The 25,268-nt window shown below is 32.5% G+C and overlaps 1 protein-coding gene across 2 annotated transcripts; it reads right to left on the reverse strand.

Annotated features, from left to right (window-relative positions):
* Positions 1 to 16,751: 16,751 nt before the first annotated feature.
* Positions 16,752 to 22,325, reverse strand: LOC109167662 (ubiquitin domain-containing protein DSK2b-like). 2 transcript variants are annotated; one of them, XM_019316743.1, is made up of 8 exons: positions 21,856 to 22,325; positions 19,951 to 20,712; positions 19,156 to 19,361; positions 18,925 to 19,038; positions 17,860 to 17,918; positions 17,666 to 17,694; positions 17,332 to 17,397; positions 16,752 to 17,241 (listed from the first exon to the last, which is right to left on the reverse strand). In XM_019316743.1, the coding sequence occupies exons 1-8, from the start codon at positions 22,136 to 22,138 to the stop codon at positions 17,093 to 17,095; spliced, it is 1,668 nt and encodes a 555-aa protein (XP_019172288.1). In that variant the 5' UTR covers positions 22,139 to 22,325; the 3' UTR covers positions 16,752 to 17,092. The 2 variants fall into 2 exon arrangements, with proteins under 2 accessions (XP_019172288.1, XP_019172287.1); XM_019316742.1 differs by having other exon boundaries at positions 17,332 to 17,421.
* Positions 22,326 to 25,268: the final 2,943 nt, after the last annotated feature.

A 25,268-nucleotide genomic window follows, 5' to 3' on the forward strand; every position in this document is an offset into this window, starting at 1 on the left:
AACTTGCACACTAACCCCCACGAAATCATCACAAAGTTTCGTGTTTTTCAGTGGCTGTGTCGGAAAATGAATACCGAAGTATTGGGATTTGATTTGCACCCCCCCTGCGCACGAGAGAGAGCCTTTATTATACTATACAATTCAATAAGCTTAAAAAGAGCTCTTGTATAAATAGTGGGGCAAATCATCTTCCCAAACCAATGTGGGACAAAAGCTCACTTTTTCCCTTCATTTTTCCAACTCAATGGGTCTACTTTGAGAATCAATATCTCATTCACCCAATATCCGTTTTGAGCGTACAATATATCAATCTCTTCGTCTCACTACGAAGAATCCGAATCCACTTTGACCCGATCCAAATCGGAAGTGGACTCCACTGATAATTGTACCACAAAATAGCCACTTAATATGCCATTTTAAGCTATTTTTTCCAACAGGATTATATTGAAATTGTTCATGCATAGATAATTGAAGGTTGAATTTGCGTATTTAAATAGGTAATTATTCTCCCAAAGGTTGAGTCCCCAACCCCAAGGGCCCCCCACACTCCGACTGATACGCACAAGGAATCTGCCCACTTTGGACATAATTCCCGCACTGCCGCCGCTGAGGTTCAAACCTTGGTCTCTTCTCCCAAATACTACCCACTAAACCATTGAGCTAAGCCCGTGCGAGTTGAATAGGTAATTCTAAGTTTACAAATGCAAGATAATATAGTCAAGATTGATTATAATTGTCAATAAAATAATTGTATAGGTATAGTTGAAACCAAATACGGGACATAAGGGAGAACAAATAAAAATTAGGGCATAAAATATTAATTATATACTAATATTGTTTGAGGAGATTCCGACATTAGGATTTGTGGTTAAGTTCTATTAATACTTTAATATTAGAATTAGATTAATGGTGTAGTTATAATTCTATATTAGACTTTAATATTAGAATTAGACTAACGGTGAATTAACGGAAAAGTTAAATGGATAATCATATAATTAAGGATAAATTAGAAAATCTTAAAATAAAAAAATTAAAACCTGAACAATATGAACCATTCATTTGATTTAATAATTTGGCCGGTCATTTTTTCTACCCAATGTTAATAATTAAATAAATTCGCTGATCAAATCCGCTAACGCTAACTGTTAACTGCTGATTGTCAAACAAGGACATTGCGAGGTAGTTCTCACTTCAATTTGTTGTGTGATTTGAATACTCTCTTTGTTACAAAATCTTTCAAGTAGTTAATATGGTTGGCTTTATTAATTATATTTTTTTTTAATTTTTTCATGGTATTAATAAAATACTTGGTAAATAAATATATAGCATTATTTTGTATTATAACTTTGATATTTAATTAGAAAAATAGTGCACAAAAAAAGATAATAGATAATGTAGTGAATATAATCAATTGATGAATTTGAATGTAAAAATTTTTACACTTGAGGAAAATTAAGACAATATAACTAATGAAAATATTTCTTTTAATTAATTTATTGATAATTAATAATTTTTTTCACTGAATAAAGACATTGTAAGGACAATGTAGCGAATATAATCAATTAATAAATTTGAATATAAAGAATTTTTATATTGAAGAAAAATAAAGACAATATAACTAATAAAATTATTTCTCTTATTTAATTTATTGATAATGAATAATTTTTTTTTTGAATAAAGGCATTGTGGACACATAATTCTAAATTAAAGAAACGCATATGTATTATTTTTTGTTGTAACTACTAAATTATTATTTATATAATTTAATAAGAGTAAAATAGAGTACTAATTATGCCAACTTTGATTGGGATGGGGTTTGAACCTAAGACTTTTTTTTTTATTGAAATCAATGAGTAAGTTAACGGTGAACTAACGGCAATTCTTAAAATTTTAACGGAATTAGTAACGGTGTGTGGGTATTTTAAGAAATTTTAGTGTAAAATTTAAATCTGATCAATCTTTTAATCAATCTGAGCCATTCATTTGATTAAAATCTGTGACCGCCATTTTTTCTACCCATTATAGGCCTAACTCTCTTGGGCTCTTATTAGTATAGTAGATTGTATAGAACTCCCACCAAAAGCTGTGTTTGTTCCTCTGTTAGAATCGCCATCGCCCCAGTTAACCATGCTGCAAACGAATCTGTAATAATATTCGTGATAGGTAATTGTGTTATATTCCAAACTAATGCAGAATATTCACAATAAATTAATGCATGCAACACATCTTCATTATTAAATCTGCACATAGGACATGTCGGGTCAATCTCCACCCTCTTATTAATTAGATTTGTGGTAGTGGGTAATATATCACATACTGCTCTCCATAAAAAAGTCTTCCATTTTGGTGGTACTTTCAATTTCCACATCCTAACCCATTTATCAAAATCACCTGGGTTATTCTCATAATCACCAATAATACGCCTATAAGCATTCTTTACTGAATAAATTTCTTTTGGGTCACCTATCCAGTACCATGAGTCATCATAGTCAGGACTAACAGGAATCATAACTATTCTGCTCACATCCCCGAGGATAAATAAATCAGATAAAATATGTGGATCCCATGTTTGTGTTTGTGGGTCAATCAAACCTGCTACTCGTGCCTCTCTTAGCTCCTCAGGCATAATTGTTTGTACCAAGGGACTTGGGTTATCCTGTAGCCATGGGTGTCCCCAAATTAGAGTTGTCTCACCATTTCCAATCCTGCGTCTTATCCCAGCTACCACTATTGGATGTGTTGCCATTATACTTCTCCAACAAAAACTTGGGCAATTACCAATAGTAGCATCAACAAAACTAGAAGTGGGGTAATACCTGGCTTTATATATTCTTGCCACCACAGATTCTGGGTTTGTCAAAAAGCGCCATGCCTGCTTGCCCAGCATAGCTAGATTAAAAGCCCTTAATTCCTTGAATCCCAAACCACCAAACTTTTTGGGGATACATAACTTATTCCATGCCTTCCAGTGAATCCCCTTATCTCTGCCACTTCCCTACCAATATCTATTCATGGTTCTCTCAATGGATTGACAAACTCTTTCAGGCACAAGAAATAAATGAATTGAAGATGTTAAACCAAGACATTCAGAAATAACAATTCCCTCATAAGAATAGTCTAAATACCACACCATATGCCACAATATTACTCCCCTAAAGATAAGCTCCATCCGGCCACCATGTACATGCAACTGCTGTGGAAATGAAATGAGGTTAGTATGCAACGTCACACACTCGCTTAATAGCCAAACAACTTAGGAATATATGATCTACATAGTCCTCCTCTGAACCACACATAGGACAAAGAACATCAACCTTAACCCGTCTCCCAACGCTACTTTTGTAGGTAAAATTAACCTGATGCATCTCCATATAAATAATTTAATTTTATGAGGAATTTTCAAGCGTCAAAATTGATTTCAGTGACTGAACTCACCAACATAAACCACCAAATAATTTTCCACAAGCATACAATATTCCTGACGCACCGAATACACACCTTGAATATAATATCAAACCCATTGCCAATAGTAATTGTTATTATAAGTGGAGTTGAGTGTTTAGAACTTTAAAAAAAAAAAATGGTCTCTTATTTGTGATGTAATTTTATGGATAACTTATGAGACGAAATTTATATTGTAAATAATTCTTAAACTAATAAAATATTTTGAAAAAAAAAAAAAAGACTAAATTTTTGTAAGATATATTAAATATAATATATATATATATATATATATATATATTATATAATATATCTATGTATTTATATATAATAATATATAAATAGGAAGAGAGAGAGAGAGAAAGATTAGAATGAATAATGTTTATTCACAGGGATGATTTAACAAATGAAAATAACCACATATTTATACTAAGAGAAAGCTAATAAATAGGAAGCTAATGCTCCATGTACTACTCCTATAATTTAGGCATGTTCCACATTAACATACATGACTCACACATGTTTGTTTTTATTAAATTCTTTGACTTGGTTTAATTACTAATAATATTAATTATTATAACATTGCCTCCTTTAAACCAAGTTGGACATATTGGTCATCCCAATTTCCTTCTTCAATTTGAAAAAATGTCTCTGTCTTCAAGTTGGATATACTGACTTGTATTTCGTTTTGTAAACCCACTTGACTCCAATTGGCTTCTTCCCAGGAGGTAAATCTGTTAACTCCCAGGTTCCATTCTTTTCAATGGCACGTATCTCCTCATCCACCGCCTTAAGCCAATGAGTTTCTGTAGCAGCCTCCTCAAAAGTTAAAGGATCACAATCAGCAAAGAGAGCAAATTGAATAATCTCTTCATCAGACAGGTCATTATCATGACCCAAAACATAATCTTGCAAGCGAGCTGGTAAGTGGCGCTCGCGCTGAGATCGCCGAACTGACGACTCTGGCTGTGAAGGAGACTGTACATTATCTGGAATCGGTTGCTCTTCAACAATATTTTCAACAGCAAGAATAACAACTGAACTTTCATCTTTAGCTAACCAATCCCAGGCACCATATTCATCAAAAGTTACATCACGATTTATAACAACCTTTTTAGTTTCAGGATTGTATAGTTTATAAGCCTTTGAAGCGTCACTATAACCAATGAATATGCATTTCTCACCTTTATCATCCAACTTCTTTCTCAATGGATCCGGCACATGTGCATATGCCAAACATCCAAAAACCTTGAGATATTTGATAGAGGGTTTTCTCTCACTCCATGCTTCTTCAGGTGTCTTATCCCGGACACTCTTAGTTGGACACCTATTCAACACATAGACAGCACAAGCAACAGCTTCTGCCCAAAAAGGCTTAGGCAGATTCTTGGATTTCAACATGCACCTTACCATATCCATGATAGACCTATTCTTCCTCTCAGCCACTCCGTTTTGTTGTGGAGTGTATCTAGCTGTCATCTGATGTTGAATATCCTTCTTTTTCAGAAAATCATCACAGGCAATATATTATGTACCTCTATCAGTTCTCAAGATTTTAATTTCATAACCACTCTGCTTTTCAACAAAAGCCTTAAATTGTTTGAAAACATCACATGCTTCAGACTTTTGCTTCAGAAAGTAAACCCATGTTTTCCTACTGAAATCATCAATGAAAGTAATAAAGTACTTACAACCTCCATGTGAGGGAACCTCCAACGAACACAGGTCTGAGTGAACAATCTCCAACTGTTTTGTAGCTCTCCTTGACTTGCCCACGGGAAAGGGATCTCTATGCTTCTTCCCAATCACACAAATCCAACATATACGATCAGGGACATTCACAACAGGTAAATCAGAAACAAGTTCCTTTCTCGCAAGATAGTTTATCCCAGAGAAATGGAAATGCTCAAACCGCATATGTCATAGCCAATTATCATCACAAACTTCAGAATTAAAGCAATCAAGGAGAGTATGCTTAATTTTCAAAGGAAATAGACGATTTTGGGACATATTTACCTTTGCAATCAAAACTCCTTTAGCATCTTCAATGGTACAACACCCCTGAGCAATATGTATCTTATATCCTTTTTCTGACAACTGACCCAAACTCAACAAATTTTGGTGTAGTTCAGGAACATAGAACACATCGGATATAAAATTGTGAGTACCATCCTTCAACTGAATAGAGATTTTACCTTTTCCCAAAATTGGCACCTTTGACTTATTGCCAAACGTTACTTCAGACCGGACTGATTCATCTAGTTCGGAAAACAATTCTTTCTTCCCACACATATGGTTACTACACCAGTATCTAAGAACCATATGTTCTTATCAGCAGAAAAACTATCACTGGCCAAAAGTAAGGTTTCAGAATTCTCACCAGACTTTTCAGCAGTGTTTTCAGCAATGTTTGCTTGATTTCCACGATTGTTGTCCTCATTATATCAACAATCTGCAATCTTGTGTCCATACTTGCCACAATTGTAGCAATGAAATGGAAATTTACCTTGTTTGGTATTACCTCCACATCTTCCTTGGTTGGGGTTACCACGTCCTCCTCCTTGATTGAAGTTACCACGACCAATTCCACTAAATCCTCCTCTTCCTCTTCCACGACCTCTACCAGATCCTCCACCTCTTTGATTAGTGCTAGTCACATTAAGGGTGACTTGACTCTTCAAAGCTTCTTCTACTAGTGGTTCCGATTTTGACGCAATTCTGTCAATATGACTTTCTACCATACCTTTCAGCTCTGCAATTGATAAGAGCTCAGTTTTGTGTGACTCTGTGATCGAAGCCACCACATGGTCATACTTCATCGGCATAGTTCGAAGAACTTTTTCAACCACTGCACCATCTTCAATTGTATCTCCGTATAACCTCATCTTATTCACCATATCAATAAGACGAGTGAAATACACATCTACCGTTTCTGTAGAGGTCATCTCACAATTATCGTACAACCTTCTCAACGACTGCAACTTAGACTTCTGCGCCCGATCAACTCCTTTGTGTGACACCTTTAAGATGTCCCAAGCTTGTTTTGCTGTTTGAGCACGAGCTAATTGCCCAAAAATGGAATAATGAACACCTTGGTGAATCTGACCCAAGGCCAATTTATCTCGTCGTATAGCGGCTGCATCAGCTCCTTCGGGTAGACCGGGATCAACAAAGCTCCAAAGATTTTGATCTTGCAAATGTGTAGACATCATAATTTGCCAATAATTGTAATCGAGTTTCTCGTCCAATTTGGGACCCGACCATACAATATTGAAATTTGTTGCCATATTTCACTACGGGAAATATTTCGGGGTTGAAAGGTTGACTGGCTCTGATACCAAATGTAAGATATATTAAATATAATATATATATATATTATATATAATATATCTATGTATTTATATATAATAATATATAAATAGGAAGAGAGAGAGAGAAAGATTAGAATGAATAATGTTTATTCACTGGGATGATTTAACAAATGAAAATAACCACATATTTATACTAAGAGAAAGCTAATAAATAGGAAGCTAATGCTCCATGTACTACTCCTATAATTTAGGCATGTTCCACATTAACATACATGACTCACACATGTTTGTTTTTATTAAATTCTTTGACTTGGTTTAATTACTAATAATATTAATTATTATAACAATTTTGCACTGAACTAAATTTATAAGGAAGAATGTGTTTTTTATCTTTTTTAAAAAATCCATTATTTTTAATTTAAAAATTTGTGTTTTCCATTTATATTTAAAAAAAAAAAAAAAAAACACTTTTAAACATCACTATTTTCCATTGTTTATCAAGTCGCTCATTTATTAGCTACGCTTTGTAATATCACCTCCACTAAAGCTTAAACCCACAACCTCCCATATAAAAGGAGCAACTTGGTGCCATTGGACCACAAAGTCCTTGGCATAAACGCTTTGTTTTATGATAATGAATATTAGTTTTAAAAAAAAAATAGCTTTTTTCCTTTACTATTTCAATGTATTTAGATAAATATCGGTAATGATTATTGGTAATTGGTTAGTATAATTAAATAAATGATAATAAGAAAGATAAATATCGGTGAAAATAGTAAGTGGTAGGTGAATAAAGGTCATAGCATATGGATCCAAAGATTTAAATAGATAAGATAAAAATCTACATCTAAGATCGGGTTTTATTAACGATTGATTTTTTTGTCTTTTTGTGGGGTCTCTTTGCCAATTAATAGGTTTGCAAAGTTTTAGAGAGAGAGAGAGAGAATGATCGTGATTTTTTCTTCTTCATTTTCTTTCTCAAACAGAAATTTCAATAGTAGATGAACTCCTCTCTACCACCTCACTCCCTCTCTCTTCCAACATAGCCAATAAATAAATAAATAAAATAAAAACAAATCATGAAAAATCTTCATCTGAAATGTCTTAACCGTTATTGTTAGGGAAAAGTGTCAAATTGGCCCCCTAAGTCAAGTGGATAGTGCAATCGGGTCCCCTAAGTGAAAAAATCTACATTCAAGTCCCCTAAATCTGTAAAATTGTTCAATTAAATCCAATATGACTTGTTTAACAGGTTAAATCGATATGGTGTTGACACGTGTCTTTCTTATTTTATTTTTTAAAATAAATACTTTTTATTTATTAAAAATATTATTTTTTTAATTAATTAATTAATTAATTAAAATAATAATAATACTTTTTTTAAAAAAAATTAAAAAAACATCCACCGGCTGTCCACGCCGGACAACCGGTGGTTGTCTTCTTTCTTCACGGACAGCCGTGGCCGGATGGCCACGGCCGTCTAAGGAAGACGGCCAGACGTCCATGGCCGCCTTCCTTAGACGACCGTGAAGAAGGAAGATAGCCACTAGCTGTCCAGTGCAGACAGTCGGCGGCTGTTTTTTTTTTAAAAAAAAATTTAATAATTATTATTATTTTAATTAATTTATAATAAATAATATTTTTAATTTTTAATAAATAAAAAATCTTTGTTTTAAAATAAGGACACGTGTCAACACCATATCGATTTAACCTGATAAACAAGTCATATTGGACTTAATTGAACAATTTTACCAGTTTAGGGGACTTGAATGGACCTTTTTTCACTTAGGGGACCCAATTGCACTATCCACTTGACTTAGGGGGCCAATTTGACACTTTTCCCTTATTGTTATTATAAGTGAAGTTTTGTGTTTATAATTTTTTTAAGGGGAAAAAAAAAAAACATTTTGTCTCTTATTTGCATTGTAATTTTATGGAAAACTTTAAGGCTAAATTTATAATGCAAATAACTCTACCTTAAATTAGTAAAAGAATTTGAAAAAAAAAACAAAAAAAAAAGTAAAATATTGCACTTTGTTTTTTAATTTGTATTTCATTTTTCATTTCCAATTTTTCTAAAAAATATTTTTTTTCTTTTATTATTCCATAGAAAATTTTAAAATGTGTTTGATAAATATCGGTAATGATTATTTGTAATTGGTTAGTATAATTAAATGATAGTAATGGGTGGGATGTTTGGTAAGATTAAATTGTAATTGGTATTCTTACCAAACTCCATGGAATTGCAATTCCATAGTTTGGTTGGAGGTAATTGCTAGAACCGTCGAAACGGTCTCGCAGGGCAGGACGGGCCAAAACACACCAAAGCCAGTCCACGGCGCGACGCGCTATAAAGCTCACCTCTTAGTGGGCTTAGAATGTGGTTGGCGTGCCCCGCCATGCCCAAGCCCGCTGGTGGGGCGGGCCAGCCCGCCAGCCAATATTTTCCTATAATTAAAAAAAAATTGTTATATTGTAGTTAGTACAATGCAACTATGAGGTGTGTACACTGATACACGATACAAACAAGTATTAGAAGTTCATGAAATCATCACCATCATTCCTAGTGTTTCATTTCCATAGCAAGGCAGAAGATATTTTAAGCTATTAATTGAAACAGAAATACCCTTGAAGCATCATCAGTTTCTTTCTTCTTTTAAAGCACCGATAGATGAATTAGTAGTTACACTTCTGTATAAGTGTGTAAATTAAAAAAATGACATGCAAACTAAGTTACGCAAAATCGCTGATGGGAATTGTTCAAATGTCGGTGAAATTTTTTTTTTAAATATATATTAGCAGGTCGCGGGCTAAACCCGCGACCCGCCTAACCCGCCCCGCCTGGGCCCATGATCCAGGCGGGGCGGGCTAAAAAGCCCGCCCCTACCTACGGCGGGACGGGACGGGTCGACCCTGCGGGTAAAACCCATTTTTTACGGCTCTAGTAATTGCAATTCCAAGGAATTACAATTTCCTCAAACCATGGAATTGCAATTCCAAACAGGGCAGTTGGTTCGAAGGAAGGAATTAGGGGAGAAAGAAATTGTAATTCGGTGAGAAAAGAATAAGGTGGGAATAAGGTAGGAGTTCAAATTACATTGTTTGGTGGGAAAGAATAGAATTATTGGGAATGAGAAGGAAAGAAGTGGTATAAAGACTAAAATGTCCTTGTGTAATAATAATGTTAATAATAATCAAGGGTAAAAAAAGTCATTTTCCTCCCTTTTCTCTTTCCTTTCCTTTCCTTTCCACATTGAATTGCAATAATTCATATGGGGGAGGGTATGAATTGCAATTCAACAAAATGAGAAATTGCAATTCCCTCCAACCAAACACTGTAATTCGGGTGACCAAAGAATTAGACTGTAATTGAATTGCAACTACATCCAACCAAACAACTCTGGGGTCCCTCTAGGAATTGAAATTTCACACTTTGTAGAATTGTAATTCCACGTTAAATTACCATTTTATCCTTCTTATGATTTATTATATTATTATTATAATATTATACAAGGATAATTTAGTCTTTATTCACTTCTTCACTTTCAATTCCCAATTATTCTATTACTTCCTACCAAACAATGTAATTTAAATTCTAACTTTATTCTTTTTCCACAGAATTACAATTCATTTCCCCCTAATTCTCTTTTTAGCCTCCAACCAAACAATGTAATTTAAATTTCCACTTTATTCTTTTTCCCACGAAATTACAATTCCTTTCCCCCTAATTCCCTTCTTCCAACCAAACGCTCAATAAGTGGTAGGTGAAATAAGCAGGTATGAATAGAACTAATAGTATATCTGAATAGTCAAATAGATGAGATACTAGTGATAGGTGTTCCTGGTACTCAGCGAACTCCTCCATGCTAAAAATGGGAGGACTGAACGTCCCACGCCACTTGCGTCTCTATAGCATCCCAGGTGCCCAAACATCGCCTTCTCCGTCGGGTACTTGGCGCCGCAAATATCACACATGAAATCCCTAGCTAGACCGCTAGGGCAATCTCCCCACCTGTCACCTCTTGACCGACGCCAGCTCAAGAGGCGGTGGTGCATCACCTTCCATCACATTAGGCACATTCTCCAGGGGTGGCGATGAATCCTTATCCTCCGCCACAACCATTTCTTCATCCCGATCTTCCACGGGTGTAGGAACGGGTTCCAACTGGGAATAGGAAGAGGGGAAGACAGTGGCGGCGCAACTACCAATGTTACACCCTCAGCCGCTTGTTGGGAACCTCCGCTTCCCTCTCCCATGGAGGAAGGAGCGGCAGTTAGGGTTTCCTTTCCATAAGCCATTGAAAATTTAGGGCACAAAAGAGGCAAGGAGTGGAGTTGAGTGTTGTAATCAGTGTGAAGGTTAAATGGGAGATCGAAATGAAATATATAAAGCGGTTTGGGAATGAAATTAAGGACGTACGCGTTGGTTTGAGTTTAGGCGCATAATTTTTTTTTTTTTTTTAAAATGTTATTTTTTTTTTGTATTTATCATATTTTGGTTGTGAGCGGGATACGTTACCTTAACAGGAAGGCTGACACCAATTAATTATGTGAATTCTTCAATGGTTGTGTCTGCTCGTGCATTCCACGTGCGGTAGGCTCAATTCAAATTTTGTTGATCGAGTTGGCTAAAGATATGAAATGACTGAAACGCCCTTCTATCGCGGCAACATGCTTAAACCCTAATTAATCTTGTTGTATCGAAGTGTGGAGAGCGATCTCAGAGCAATGGATTTCACATTTGGTGGATAACAAACCCTAAAACTATGAAATGTAATCAAAATAACTAAAACGTCCTTCTATCATCGCAACATGCTTAAACCCTAATCTTATTGGGTCGAAGTGCGGAGATATCAGAACGATAGATTTCACTTTTTGTGTGTGTGTTTATCTTTATATATATATATATATATATATATATATATATATATATATATATATATATATATATATATATATATTTCATTTTTCATTTTTCATTTATGATTTTTTTTAAATATTAGTTTTTTATTTTCTTTTATTATTCTATATAAAATTTTAAGAGAAAATTACCAAAATGGCCCTCCAACTATGGCTCTTTATCAAATTGGTCCTCCACCTATGACTTTTTCTTCAAATTGGTCATATGAATTTTAATTGAACCCAAACTGGTCCTCCAACTATTAGATTTTAAGCCAAATCGATCCTCCGTTAGTTAAGCGTGAACTTGGCCATCAAATTAGAGGGCAAAACAAGAAATTTACATTGAATAATGTTTAGACTACCAACGCCTTTGATTTTCTCCCAAATTAGCGAATGAATTGTTGAAGCCTGAACAACTCTCGGTAAATTGTAAATTGTGAATTTTGTCTAAATTTTATTTTACCCTCAGTAAATTGTGCAATTCGTTCGCTGATTTGGGAGAAAAATCAAAGACGTTGGTAGTCTAAACAATATTATACAATGTAAATTTCCTATTTTGTCCTCTAATTTGACGGCCAAGTTCACGCCTAACTAACAGAGGATCGATTTGGCTTAAAATCTAATAGTTGGAGGACCAGTTTGGGTTCAATTAAAAGTCATATGACCAATTTGAAGAAAAAGTCATAGGTGGAGGACCATTTTGAAAATTTCCTATTTTAAAATGTGTTTAGATAAATATTGGTAATGATTATTGATAATTGGTTAGTATAATTAATGATAATAAGAAATATAAATATCGATGGTGATGGTAAGTTGTAGGTGGAATGAGTAGGTAGGTGAATAAAGATAATAGCATATCTAAATAGTCGAATACATGAGATAAAAACCTAAATCTATGTGCAACCGTTGGATTTGTGACAATTTTTGTGGAGTCTCTTTGTCAAGTAAGAGTTTGCAAGTTTTTTGAGAGAGGGAGAGAGAGGGAGAGGGAGAGAGGCCAACAGTTGACAACCACTTTCTATGCACTAAGTGGGTATATCAATTGCGGTTTTTTTTTCCTTTTCTCTTCCTCAAACAAAAAATTTAATAGTAGGTGAACTCCTCTCTACCAAAGCTTTCAAAACAGGCTAGCCTCGACCCAATTGTGTCCGTCACGGTCATTTGTAAAACGGGTCAACTCTGACCCGACCCATTTTTGTATGCAATGTTGGGAACATGCACTCAACCCATATACTAGCAAGCTAAACAAGTCAACCCACCAACCTACTTATTTTTTAAAATATATATATTTTTATATTATAATAATATTTATATATTAGTTTGTATAATATAAAAATTAAACATTTAACCTCACACGCACATTAGCACATAATAACTAAACTTTTTTGCAACTAAGCAACTTGTGTTTTTATTTTCAAAAAAAAAAAAAAAAAAAGCAACTTGTGTTTTTGAAACAAAACATGTGTATACAACTACATATATAAAATTATAAATGTATATTATATTGATTCAACTCCTTATTAACTTATCAAGTTTATAAAATATATATTTTATATAAGAAATATACTTAACGTTAACTATATAATTATATTTATAGAAAATCACTCAAGACTATTCAATATGAAATGACCATTCAAAACGTATAAATCATCATTGATAAAAAGATGTTGCGATTAAAATTGATTTGAAAGTTATAAAATGGTATCACGTACGAAAACCTATAACTAGTATTTTGTATAATAAATATACTTTGTGCTAACTATATAATTATATTAATATTTATATAAAGATATAATTAATCATATAATTAAAGCATGTAAACATAATATGATAAATTTAACTATATATAATTAATTTATAATTATTTATATGTTATATAGGTTTATGTTATATATATCATGATTTAATTTTAATTAAATATCTACCAAAAATTTAGTTACATGATAATGAATCATACAAATATATAATTATGAAACATGACGTATGTAATTATAAAATATATAATGCTTAAAAATTAAATGATTTATATGAATTTATAGTCATACAATATATGTATAACTAGTATTAATAGGTTAGTAGGTTGTGACCTCGTGATAAGGGTAATTAGATTTAGATTAAGAGTTTAGGAGATGAACAAAATTTTTAAATACTAATTAATTTTATTAAATTAAAAAATATATTTAAATAAATTAAATTAATGCGGGCTAAATGGATTAGTCGCGGGTTACACGGGCTGGTTATACGGGTCAGACCAAAAACTAGCTGCCCAACCAACATAAAATGGGGGTAAACGGTACTAGGCATTGAGTTGTGCATGTTTTGACAACTATATCTTCCACGTCACTCCCTCTCTCTTTCAACATAGTAAAATAATTCATGAAAAATCTCCATTGAAAGTGCATTAATAGTGATTTTTTTTAACACCAAGACATGAATGCATTAATCTTGATTTTTTTCTTTTTCATTTTCTTTCTCAAACAAAAAAATCAATAGTAGATGAACACCGCTCTACCACCTCACACCCACTCTCTTCCAACATAGCCAAAAAAAAATTCATGAAAAACTTCCATTTGAAGTCCCTTAACATTGATTGTTATTATAAGTGGAGTTTTGTGTTTATAATTTTTTTTTTTTTAAAAAAAACATTTTGTCTCTTATTTGAATTGTAATTTTATGGAGAACTTAAAGGCTAAATTTATAATGCAAATAACTCTTAAATTGATAAAAGAATTTGAAATTAAAAAAATAAATAAATAAAATATTGCACATAAGAATTAGTGTTCTAATTCTTTATTTTACAATTTAAAAAACTAAATTTATAAAGAAGAATGTGTTCTTGAATTTATCTTTGGGCTTACTTTTTTAAAAAAAATTTGCATTTCATTTTTCATTTTCGATTTTTCTAAAAAAAATAGTTTTTTTCTTTTACTATTCCATAGAAAATTTTAAAATGTGTTTAGATAAATATCAAATTGGTTAGTATAATTAATGATAGTAAGAAAGATAAATGTTGAATATAATAAGTGGTAGCTTAAATAAATAGGTAGGTAAATAAATGTAATAGCATATCGGAATAGTCGAATAGATGAGATAAAATTCTACGTCTAAGAGCCCTATTTACTATTAAAATTTTCACTATTTTTATGGGGTCTCTTTGCCAAGTAAGAAGTTATCAAGGTTTTTAAGATAGAGAGAAAGTGGCCGTTAGTTGACAACCACTCTCTATGCACCAAGCATGCAAGTTAATCGTATTTTTTTTTCTTTTAATTTTTTTTTCTTTTTCTTTGTCAAACAAAAAAGTTAATAGTAGATGAACTCCTTTCTGCCACTGCACTCCCTCTCTTCCAACATAGCCAAAAGATTCATGAAAAATCTCCATTTGAAGTGCCTTAACAATGATTGTTATAATAAGTGGAGTTATGTGTTTATATATATATTTTTAAAAAATAGTCTTTTATTTGCGTTATAGTTGTATGGACAACTTAAGAGATTAATATTATTGTGTATAACTCTTAAATTCATAAAAGAACTTGAAAAAAAAAAAAAAAAAAAAAAAAAAAACCTAAAATTTTGCACTTAAGAATTAGTGTTCTAATTCTTTATTTTACAATTAGTTTAAAAAATAAAAAATAAAAAAATAAAAAATAAAAAAAAATTAAAAAAAAATAAAAAACAAAACAAAACTAGATTTATAAAGAAGAATGTGTTTTCTATTTTTAAAAAAATCCATTATTTTTAACTTTAAAAATTATGTTTTTCATTATTTTAAAAAAACATTTAAATAATATTACTATTTATCATTTTTAGTAACCCTAAAAAGTATCCGATATATTCCAAAAAATATATAATTAAATAATAATAAGAAAGATAAATATCGGGGAAGATACTAAGTGGTAGGTGAATAAGTAGGTAGGTGTATAAAGCTAATAGCATTTTTGAATAATCAAATAGATGAGATACAAATCTACATCTAAGAGCTTTATAAACGGTTGAAATTTCACCGTTTTTGTAAAGTTTCTAGAGAGAGGAGGGGGGGGGGGGAAGGGGGGGGGGCCTTTTTCATTTAATAGTAGATGAGCTCGTCTTTACCACCTCACTCCCTCTCTCTTCCAACATAGCCAAAAAACTCATGAACATTTTTCCATTTGTAGAATTGTAGTGCCGTGAGAATGATTATTATTATTATAAATCAAGTTTATATAATATTTTTAAAAAAAAAAAAATATCTCCCATTTGTGATGTAATTTTATGAAAAATTTAAAACGCTAAATTTATATTACAAATAACTCTTAAATTAATAAAAGAATTTGAAAAAAGAAAAACTAAAATTTGCCCTTAAGAATTATTGTTCCAATTCTTTATGTAAAATTTAATAAAAAAAATTTTAAAAAAAAAACAAAACAAAACAAATTTTACAAAGAAGAATGTGTTTTCTAATTTCAAGAAACCCATTAGTTTTTAAAAAAAAAAAATTAAAAATTATGTTTTTTATTTATTTTTAAAAACAAACAAGAGATATCAACATCTCTCTTGTGGTTTGATGGTACCCGATATAGACTTTCAAATGAAAGGTCCCAAGATCGATTCCCATCCTGAGCATAGGCTAGCATACCATTTGAAAAAATGTTCCTAGAAGGTCCCGGATCGATTCTCATCTCAAGCATGGGTCAAAATAATTTGTTGAAAAACAAGGTCCAAATAGGACTAGGTGAACTTGGAGCCAGGAACAACTAAACTAGGATCTAGGTGGAACCAGTAACCCAAAGCACAAGCAATAGAAGAAAAAGGGGACAAGAACACTCAGACTTAAACAAAAGAGTAAATGGGCAACCTTGTTTGCGGACCGATTAGCCCGATTAGCCAAACAAAAGCTAAGTTAGTAACACCTCTAGCTCATGTTTTTCATTATTTTAGAAAACCTAAAAAATATCCCTATTTTTTAATAAACCTAAAAATATTGGATATATTCAAAAGAAGCCCTGCCTTGAAGGCAAAACAGCAAATGTTTCAGAAGACCCTCTATTTGCAACATGTGTTATTGCAACGAATTTATCAACTGGAAAAACAATCCAACCTTATAGACAATATAGACTGGGATTAAATAAGGTGAAATTCATAAATATAAGAGATAGTAAGAAGCATTAATATTCAGAATGAACTTTCATGTTCAGAAAGTCGCACAAGAACAAATAGGTGAAGGAAGAAAAACTTAACATCATCGCATGTACAAGGAATTCAAGAACTTTGGTTCCACCATAATTTTACTTGAGGTCTATAGAAATGGGAATGGGGGACGACGACGGGGCTCAAGGGTTCCAAAAATCACTATTTTTTAAATTTTTTTTATTTTTAAACTAAGATTTCATATGCGTTGTGTCCAATCCCCAACAGAAGGTATATATTGTCGCACTGAACAGAATATACCAACACAGCCGAGCCTATTGACCAGGGTTTCCTAGAAGACGCTCCACTGCAGCATGAACATTCCCTGCAGTAGCTATCAGAGCCCTTATGTTTTCTTGAGTATCAAAGAACCCCATTTCTTGTAGTTGTGCTAGCTGAGAGGCATACAATTCCTCAGGTGGAACTGTGATACAACACCATTGATGGCAAAAAATTAGTAAACAGGCAAAAAAAAGAAATGAAGAGAATAGAAGACAATGAAGAAACTACGAACCATTAGGTCTGTTGGGTACACCCAAGCCACCTGTCCCGAGTCCACCAAACATATTCATCAGCATATCTAAGCCCACATTATCAAGTGAACCTGGATTTAGTCAGCATCATAAAGGAGTAAGAACCAAACAATGAATATGAGCTACCAGCCTACCAGATTCGTGGGCATCAGAATGCAGTGTCTTAAATATCTCATTATTAAGATGTCCACTAATTTACATATAAAATAAAATTATTTTATCATTCATGAAATTGCTTTGTCTAACAAAAAGTTGAATGAATGCAGCACTGACTGCATGCTTCCGTTACTACAAATTAAGAAAATATAAAAATACCTGGTCTGCCACTGTTTGGACCAGTTTCTCTGCACACAGCGAACAGTGTAGTTAGCAAATTAGTCTTAGGACAAGTATGCATACTACAAGTACATGTCAATAAAAATTCGATATAGTATCCCTTGACAAATTAGGAATGAGGTAACATCGATGGATATGTTGAAGGATTAATACGGAGTAATAGTTTAACTTACTGATTTGTCTGCTGTCGACCCAATTGGGACATAAGTGATTGCTGAAATGTTAACAGTTGCTGAAAAGGAATGAAAAAAACGAGTCAATGGTGCTAAACAGGAAAAGCAAAGAGTTTGGAAAACCTAGATGCATATTCTCTCACTTGGCCTCTAAACACTCATCTCTCCTTCCAATAGCCCCAACAGGTAACTTGAACAGAAAAAGGAAAATAGCAAGTTCGAATACACAGTATCGACCACTATTGTCTTCATATTTTGTGCGAAGGAATGCATTATATTTCTTAATTGAGCATACCTACCACATGCATAACATTAAAATTGGTTTAAACAGAACACATTCAGAATACAAAACAACAAATCAGGAAATAATGAATAGCCATACAACATAAACCAAAGTTGCGTAATACTTTATTATAATTATCATACAGGATTTCAACAATGTCAAATCAGGAGATTGGACATGCAACTGAAATGTCATGAAGCAAAGTTTTGATTTTCAGGTTTCATCTACTCTTTAAATCCAAATGAAATTAAAATTATTTTTAAATTAAGAGATTTATACTTGGTTTCTGACTATTTTAGAGCTTTTCCAAAACATATTTGCCTCCTGTCGAACACATGGTCAGGACTCGTTCTCATAGCTTATTCCCTTATATACTAAACCATTTTTTAGTTGACATTTGTGGTTAGTTTCATTGTATACGGATAGAAAAATTAGACAAATGATTTTCTATGTATGTACACTAAAAACCGTAAGTCCAAGTATATATGCTAAAAATACAATGTGATTTCATTTGATAAGCTGCTATGATTTCTCAATTGAACCACAAAGAATCAACAAAAACCTTTAGTCTTTCATCATTTAACCTTTTAAACTTGGTTAGGGTTATTACTGTCACACAAATCTCATGCAAGAATTTTAGTGAATTTCAGAGCAAGACAATATATCTGGTATAACCAGGCCATGCAGCTTGCTAAACCCAGATGATAGACTTATAGTAGCTTTTTGTTCATTTATGTCACATTTCCCTTGCAGATAACATACCTAAACACAAGGCAACCTACCTGCATTGTCTCAGGGGAAGTCAATTGACGAATGAATTCAGGGTTTTGCATCATCTCTCTCAGTTGGGAATTGGAGTCAAGCATGCTTCGCAGTTGTGGGTTGAGGCCAAGAATCTGAAAATGAAAATATAAAGTGAATACAACAAAAGTTTCAAGCATGGAGAGAAAGGGATAGGGAAAAGCAAGCTTGCAAAAAAGAAGTGATACAGTGATACACAAATCAAAATAAACCTGGTTCATGTACTGAGGGTTGGAGAGCATAGACTGCATCATCTGTGAGATAGCAGGATTCTGCATCAACTGATTTACTGCATTGGGATCTGGCATACCACCCAGAAGGTCTGGTAAACCAAGTCCACCTAAGCCACCAAGTGGAGCTGCCCTAGCTTCCCCAGCAGGGGTTGACCTAGCGGTGGTATTAGTCTGTTCAGCTCCAGCTGCAAAATCCAAATAAAGAAAAATGAGGTAATAAAGTAACCAAGAAAACTGATAAGAGCAGAAAATGCTATTAAAAGCTGTCAATCAATTCAGATATTTATGCTAAATGGAGCAAGTAGCAATTAAAAATGCAGCAGCAATAAATATCTTTAGACTTTCTCTGATAAATAATTTATTTAGACTTCATTGATAATGCAGCATCCAATTCAACATCTCAACTGAAAGTTCAATGTATCCTGATGATTTCATCAAAAAAACTCTGAAAGCAGAGAAAAATGTGACAAGAGGTAAATTATCAGGGATTGTAGATAGAAAGTCTAGAGCACTTGGCCTCCTCTGAATATCTACAAATGACAGACATGCCAACAGCATCAATACTAATAGTGTATCTCAACTTTTGATACCAAGCTTAGTGGCCAGGCCTACAGAATGATGGGAAATAAAGGTTAAAGAGAAAGAACAAAGGCCCAGGGCCTTATGAAGAGAGAATATCCCAAGTAGCAACAGGAAACAAATGAAGCACTTCTCCATTCAAATGTAGTTTCAACAAAAGAAGTTCATATGAAGACATAAGGAAAGAAAGCTTACCGCTAGCAGAGGCCCAAGGATTAGGAAGCGGATTAGTATTAGGAGCAGGAGGATTGGTAGTGGCTTCAGAACCAGCTCTTGGAGGATTACCTTGCCCACCACCCTGGACTCCCAGAAGTGCAGCAAAAGGGTTTGACCCCACATCACTTCTCGCATCCCCAGCCATGGTAGTTGCATTCAGGAATGGCTCTTGGACAGTTTCATACATACGCCTGAGCATGTTAAATCCCTCTGGGGAAGATTCAATATTGCTCATTGCCCTGTCAGTATTACGCATCATCTCTCGCATGAGCTCAGGGTTTCGTGCAGCCTCCATGGTTTGCCGTAGAGTGGCAGGATCATTTAGTATGTGAGCAAGCTCTGGATTACGATCCATGATCTCCCGCATCTGAGGATTGTTCATGATCAAGTTGCGGATGACTTCTGGGTTATTCATTAGATTCTGAACAAGAGGCATGTTCAAGATATCCCTCATCATGTTGGGGTTTTGATTCAGCTGTTGCTGTACTTGTTCAAAATCCGGAAGTCCAGCTCCAAATAATCCTCCACCACCACCACTTCCAAGTCCATTCAAATTAAGCCCAGGAAATAATGAAGCTCCAGGTCCTGATCCTCCAAATGCTCCACCAACATTTGGAGCAGCATCCCTTGAGGCATTTTGGTTAGTATTTGGAGCTCCAGGAGCAGTTGCACCTGCATTATTTGTAGAGGTAGCTGGAGCAAAGCCACGAACCAAATGAACAGTGTGATCTGCCTTCAAACCTACCAATCACGCATGAATATGATTGGATGAAATAAGATATATGTAACTCAAACAGCTCATAAAGACTTATACACGCCTAGAATTTAATCAGCAGATTCAGTACATTGTCACATAAATGCAAACTTAAAAAAGAAGCAAAATACATAAGAGAATTTGTACTGGATTTTGTTCACTCAGTAAGGCCAAGTGCCCTGCAACCATTTATAATATTTCATCATCTAAACAAAACTTCAACACATAATTTAGGTATTATATTCATTTTAACCCTCTAGGTTATGCATGTTAGGGAATGAGAGGGCATATTGAGGGAAAGGGAAAAGGAGGCAAAGAATATCAATTGAAACAGCATAACCTCATTCGGGAGGCCATTTTGGTGCTTTTAATTAAATAAACATGATTATAACTTAATTAACAGCATCTTCCAAAATTTTCTATCCTCAAAAGTTGTATACAATTATGCAAACTAATCTTATTAATGGAAAATATCTTTATGTTTTTCAACAGAATCAACATCATTAACAAAAACTAGTCAAAGTTCAAGTATTGCATTTCCAAAACTTCTAGAATAACTAAAATGCTTCCAAGTTGTTCAATTTCTTTTAATTTAGCAAAAGTTTCATCAAGTATTACCAACATAAGTAACTTTCCACAAATGAAAGCAGCCACTGCATTATGTATCAAATCAGGTAAAGAGCATTTCCATTTGTTGTTCCATGATCAACATTTATTTCTACATCAGTTCAACATCAACTAAATATCAAGCAAGTTACAAAGAAAAGCTTCAATACCCCCACTTCTACTTTTCACCTGTACAAATGGTTATTTCATATATCATGGCTATAAACATGTTTCACACAGTATCCCTACCGACAAACAGAGCACATTCCGACACCCTTAACCACTCAACCCACGAATATGTAAGAAAAAATAGCATTATCCATTTCATGAATCCAACAAAAGATAAATTAATCTCACATACGCAGAAACACCAAACAAGGCACACAGACCTGTTTATCATCTATACAATCGATAAATAAATTCAATCCGGTGGGGGGAAAAAACTTGTATAGCAGAGAAGCATCGGCAACCAATCATTTCCCGTCTACGAAAAGAAAATGAGAGATAGGTGATCATCGACGTACCATAGCTGTCTAGGGTTTGCTCATCCTTTAAGATCCGACCCTTGTAGATCAACCGCTGCTGCTCAGCGGGGATGTCGCAGTGCTGAGCGAGGAGGGACTTGAAGGATCCGACGGGAGAATCGAGGGTGGCCTGCACTGAGAATTTTGAGCCGTTGGAGCAGCGGATGTTGATATTCACAGCTTCGCCATCAGACCCGCAGGCGGCGGCGGTCGCGCTATTCTCGTTGTTCTTCGAATTGTCCCCGTCGTTGTTCCCCGCAACATTAGCATCGCCGCCCCCCATACTCAACTGGTCAAGTGGAGATTCCCCGCAACAATCCCAATTCCACCGGACGGCAATCGAAACGGAAGGATGCGACTTCGAGCTGCCGATCAATCTAGGAGAAGAAGAACACAATCGATGCCCTAGTTCTCTCAGGTGAAGAATATAGAGACACAAAGAGGAAACAGATTTGAGGATTTTTTTTTTCCCAATATGGATATATATTTATTTTATTTATATAATACCGAGTATATTATTTTTATTTATAATATTCCTATTTTAAGCGAATGAGAAATAAATGTAGGGAAACGTGACGAGTAACGACCAATAGTAATCCAAGATGCCCATTAGGACCTTGGACTTCCGAGAAGCAATTCTAAACCGGTGTCGTTAAGGTATCCCCTACATTATAAGCCGCTAATCTGCCAAAAAAAGGTTAGCATATTTCTGTCGCACGAGCTTAGGTCTCTGGTTCAATAGATGGTATTTATGAGAAAAGATTAAGATTTGAATTTATATCTTCACAAATACTCTATCGGACTGAGATGTGAGGAACCATTGGGGTTGATGATTCAACTTTTTAGGAGAAAAGGTTAACATAATTCTTTGAAAAAGTTACGGTTTTAGTATGTTAATTATGCTCCGTAGACTCAGTCCATAAATTATTATCACATACAAATTTTCCTCTTTAATTATGTGTAAAGTGACAATTTTAATCCATCACTAACAAATTATGTTAATATTAATAATGTATTTTAAAATTTTAAATAATTGAGGGATATTTTTTTTATTTATATCATTTTGTATTAAATAATTAAATAATCGTTGAGATTGACAAAATTTTTTAAAAAAATTGTCATTGCCCATTGGAGTCCAACTAAAACTTCAGGATTATTTTGGTTTTCAAATTTACTAAATATTACTTAAATATTACGGAGTATGAATTTAATTACTTTGCTGTTTTTATGACGAAAAGTTGGATTGAGTCTTAAATCATATGTCATTTACATTTTATTACAAAAAGAAAAAGAAAAAAAAAAACAGAATTGTGATTCTACCGTAATTGCATTTTCAATTTTTCATTTGCAACACCACATAACAAAGGACACGCATATTATATTAGATTGAAAGATGTTTTAAAAATTTGTTATGAAATAGTTTACTCACATTAAGAAGTGTTAATATATATATATATATATATATATATATATATATATATAATTGATATGAATATACATATTATAATTCACAAATTAATATATATTATTTGGGCATTCATTTTGCTTAAATGCTCTTCAAAAATCTAAAGTAAGAAACAAAAACATTACAAATAAGACATATTGATCATATACTACACTAATATATAAATATCAGATTACTTATTTAGAAAGATAAATTCATTTTCTAACAAGTAAATTGATATTTAATCTTAGCTTGAAGCTAAATATAAGTAGATACATGTTTATAAATCTTAAAAAATAAATAATTTTTCATTACAAATTCAGAGAATATGTATATATGATGAGTTGAGGATATTTGGAAAATTTGAGAAATTGAAGTGTAATGTTAATTTTAATAGAATTTGTCAGTAATAGATTAAAACCGCTACTTTATACATAATTAAAGAAAAAAAATATGTATATTATAATAATTCATGAATTTAGTCTATAATATAATTGTAATTAATGGACTAAAACTGCTATTTTCCCCTAAATCTCTTTGAGTATTTGAATTACGATAACCAAGGAGATTAATATATCTACTAAATCTACTAAATTATATAAAAGTCAATATTATATTATTACAATTCAAATAAAAATATAAATTATATTAATATGATCTTGTGCATTAATAATTTGTTTAAAAATAAAATATGATAACTTTATAAATTATGTTAATATGATCTTGTGCATTAATAATTTGTACATTTTAATTTATTTCTTATATAATAATAAGATATTTTTAAAGTTATCATATTTTATTTTTATCTTTTTCCTTTTATGTACAAAATTTGATAACGAAATATTCTTTTAACTTATTATTATCTTTAACTTTATTTATTACAAAATATTTTTTATAACCTTTTACTAATAATATTGGGTATTTTTTATAATACTACTATTATAACAATTACATTAGTGTACAGTTGTACACAAAATTAACTTATGACATTTTTAAATCTTCTGTTTTTCTATTCGTTTTGCAACTCATTTGTCCTTTATGATAAGAATTAAAATATAATAATATTTACATAATTTGATTTTTTCTTTTACAGTTGTCACAAAATTAACTTATGACATTTTGAAATCTTTTGTTTTTCTATTCATTTTGCAACTCATTTGTCCTTTATGATAAGAATTAAAATATAATAATATTTACATAATTTGATTTTTTCTTTCAACCATTCTAAAAGGTTAAACGTATTATGTTTAGAATCATCACCTTAATACATACATACACACACACACATGTGTGTGTGATACTAGAATTATTCTATTAATACATTTCCTTCTCTTTGTTTAAATCAAATATTAATTGTTATAGTACAAATTTTAATTTTTTATTTCAAAACTGTATTGTTTCAATTTGAATGTACATTTCATTATAAGTTAATTTATTATGTCTAGGACAAAAAATTTCTCTGTTTTAAGATTTTAAAAGCAAAAAAATTCATTATCAAATAAATCGTATTGAAAAATTAGTACTTGGAAATATCAATAAAAGTAATTTAACAACAATTGAAGTCTCAATTATATTCAAAATGAAAAATCTATGAATTTGTATGATTTAACTTAATTGCATTACACTTTAATTACTGCTCGACATCATCAATAAGTCTATTATAAATATGTCAATTTTAAAACAAAACAAAAAAAGTTAAATTTTACCGACTTACCAATAGTCACCAAAATTGCATTAAGAATACATAATTTATTTTAATATATAAATTGTTAAAATATTATTTTTATTTTCAATCATAACTATCTACAACAATGTTCATATTTACTGCTACTTTTATCATAATTTGAAAATATTCATTATAAACATTTTGAAATTAATTAATTTTATTTTGTACTAAATAACTTTAATATTTAAATACCATATTAATTATTTATTTATTTTAATTTTTATATTGGGCATTAGTTTAATT

Source organism: Ipomoea nil, unplaced genomic scaffold, assembly GCF_001879475.1.
Source record: "Ipomoea nil cultivar Tokyo-kokei standard unplaced genomic scaffold, Asagao_1.1 scaffold3169, whole genome shotgun sequence".
NCBI lineage: Eukaryota > Viridiplantae > Streptophyta > Magnoliopsida > Solanales > Convolvulaceae > Ipomoea > Ipomoea nil.

Coding starts and splice junctions, on each gene's coding strand:
- LOC109167662 (XM_019316742.1), bottom strand. CDS start 22,138: ATGGGGGGCGGCGATGCTAATGTTGCGGGGAACAACGACGGGGACAAT. Junction 19,362..19,950: donor TCCTTGGGCCTCTGCTAGCG/GTAAGCTTTCTT, acceptor TGGATTTTGCAG/CTGGAGCTGAACAGACTAAT. Junction 17,919..18,924: donor CTTCCCCTGAGACAATGCAG/GTAGGTTGCCTT, acceptor ATTCCTTTTCAG/CAACTGTTAACATTTCAGCA.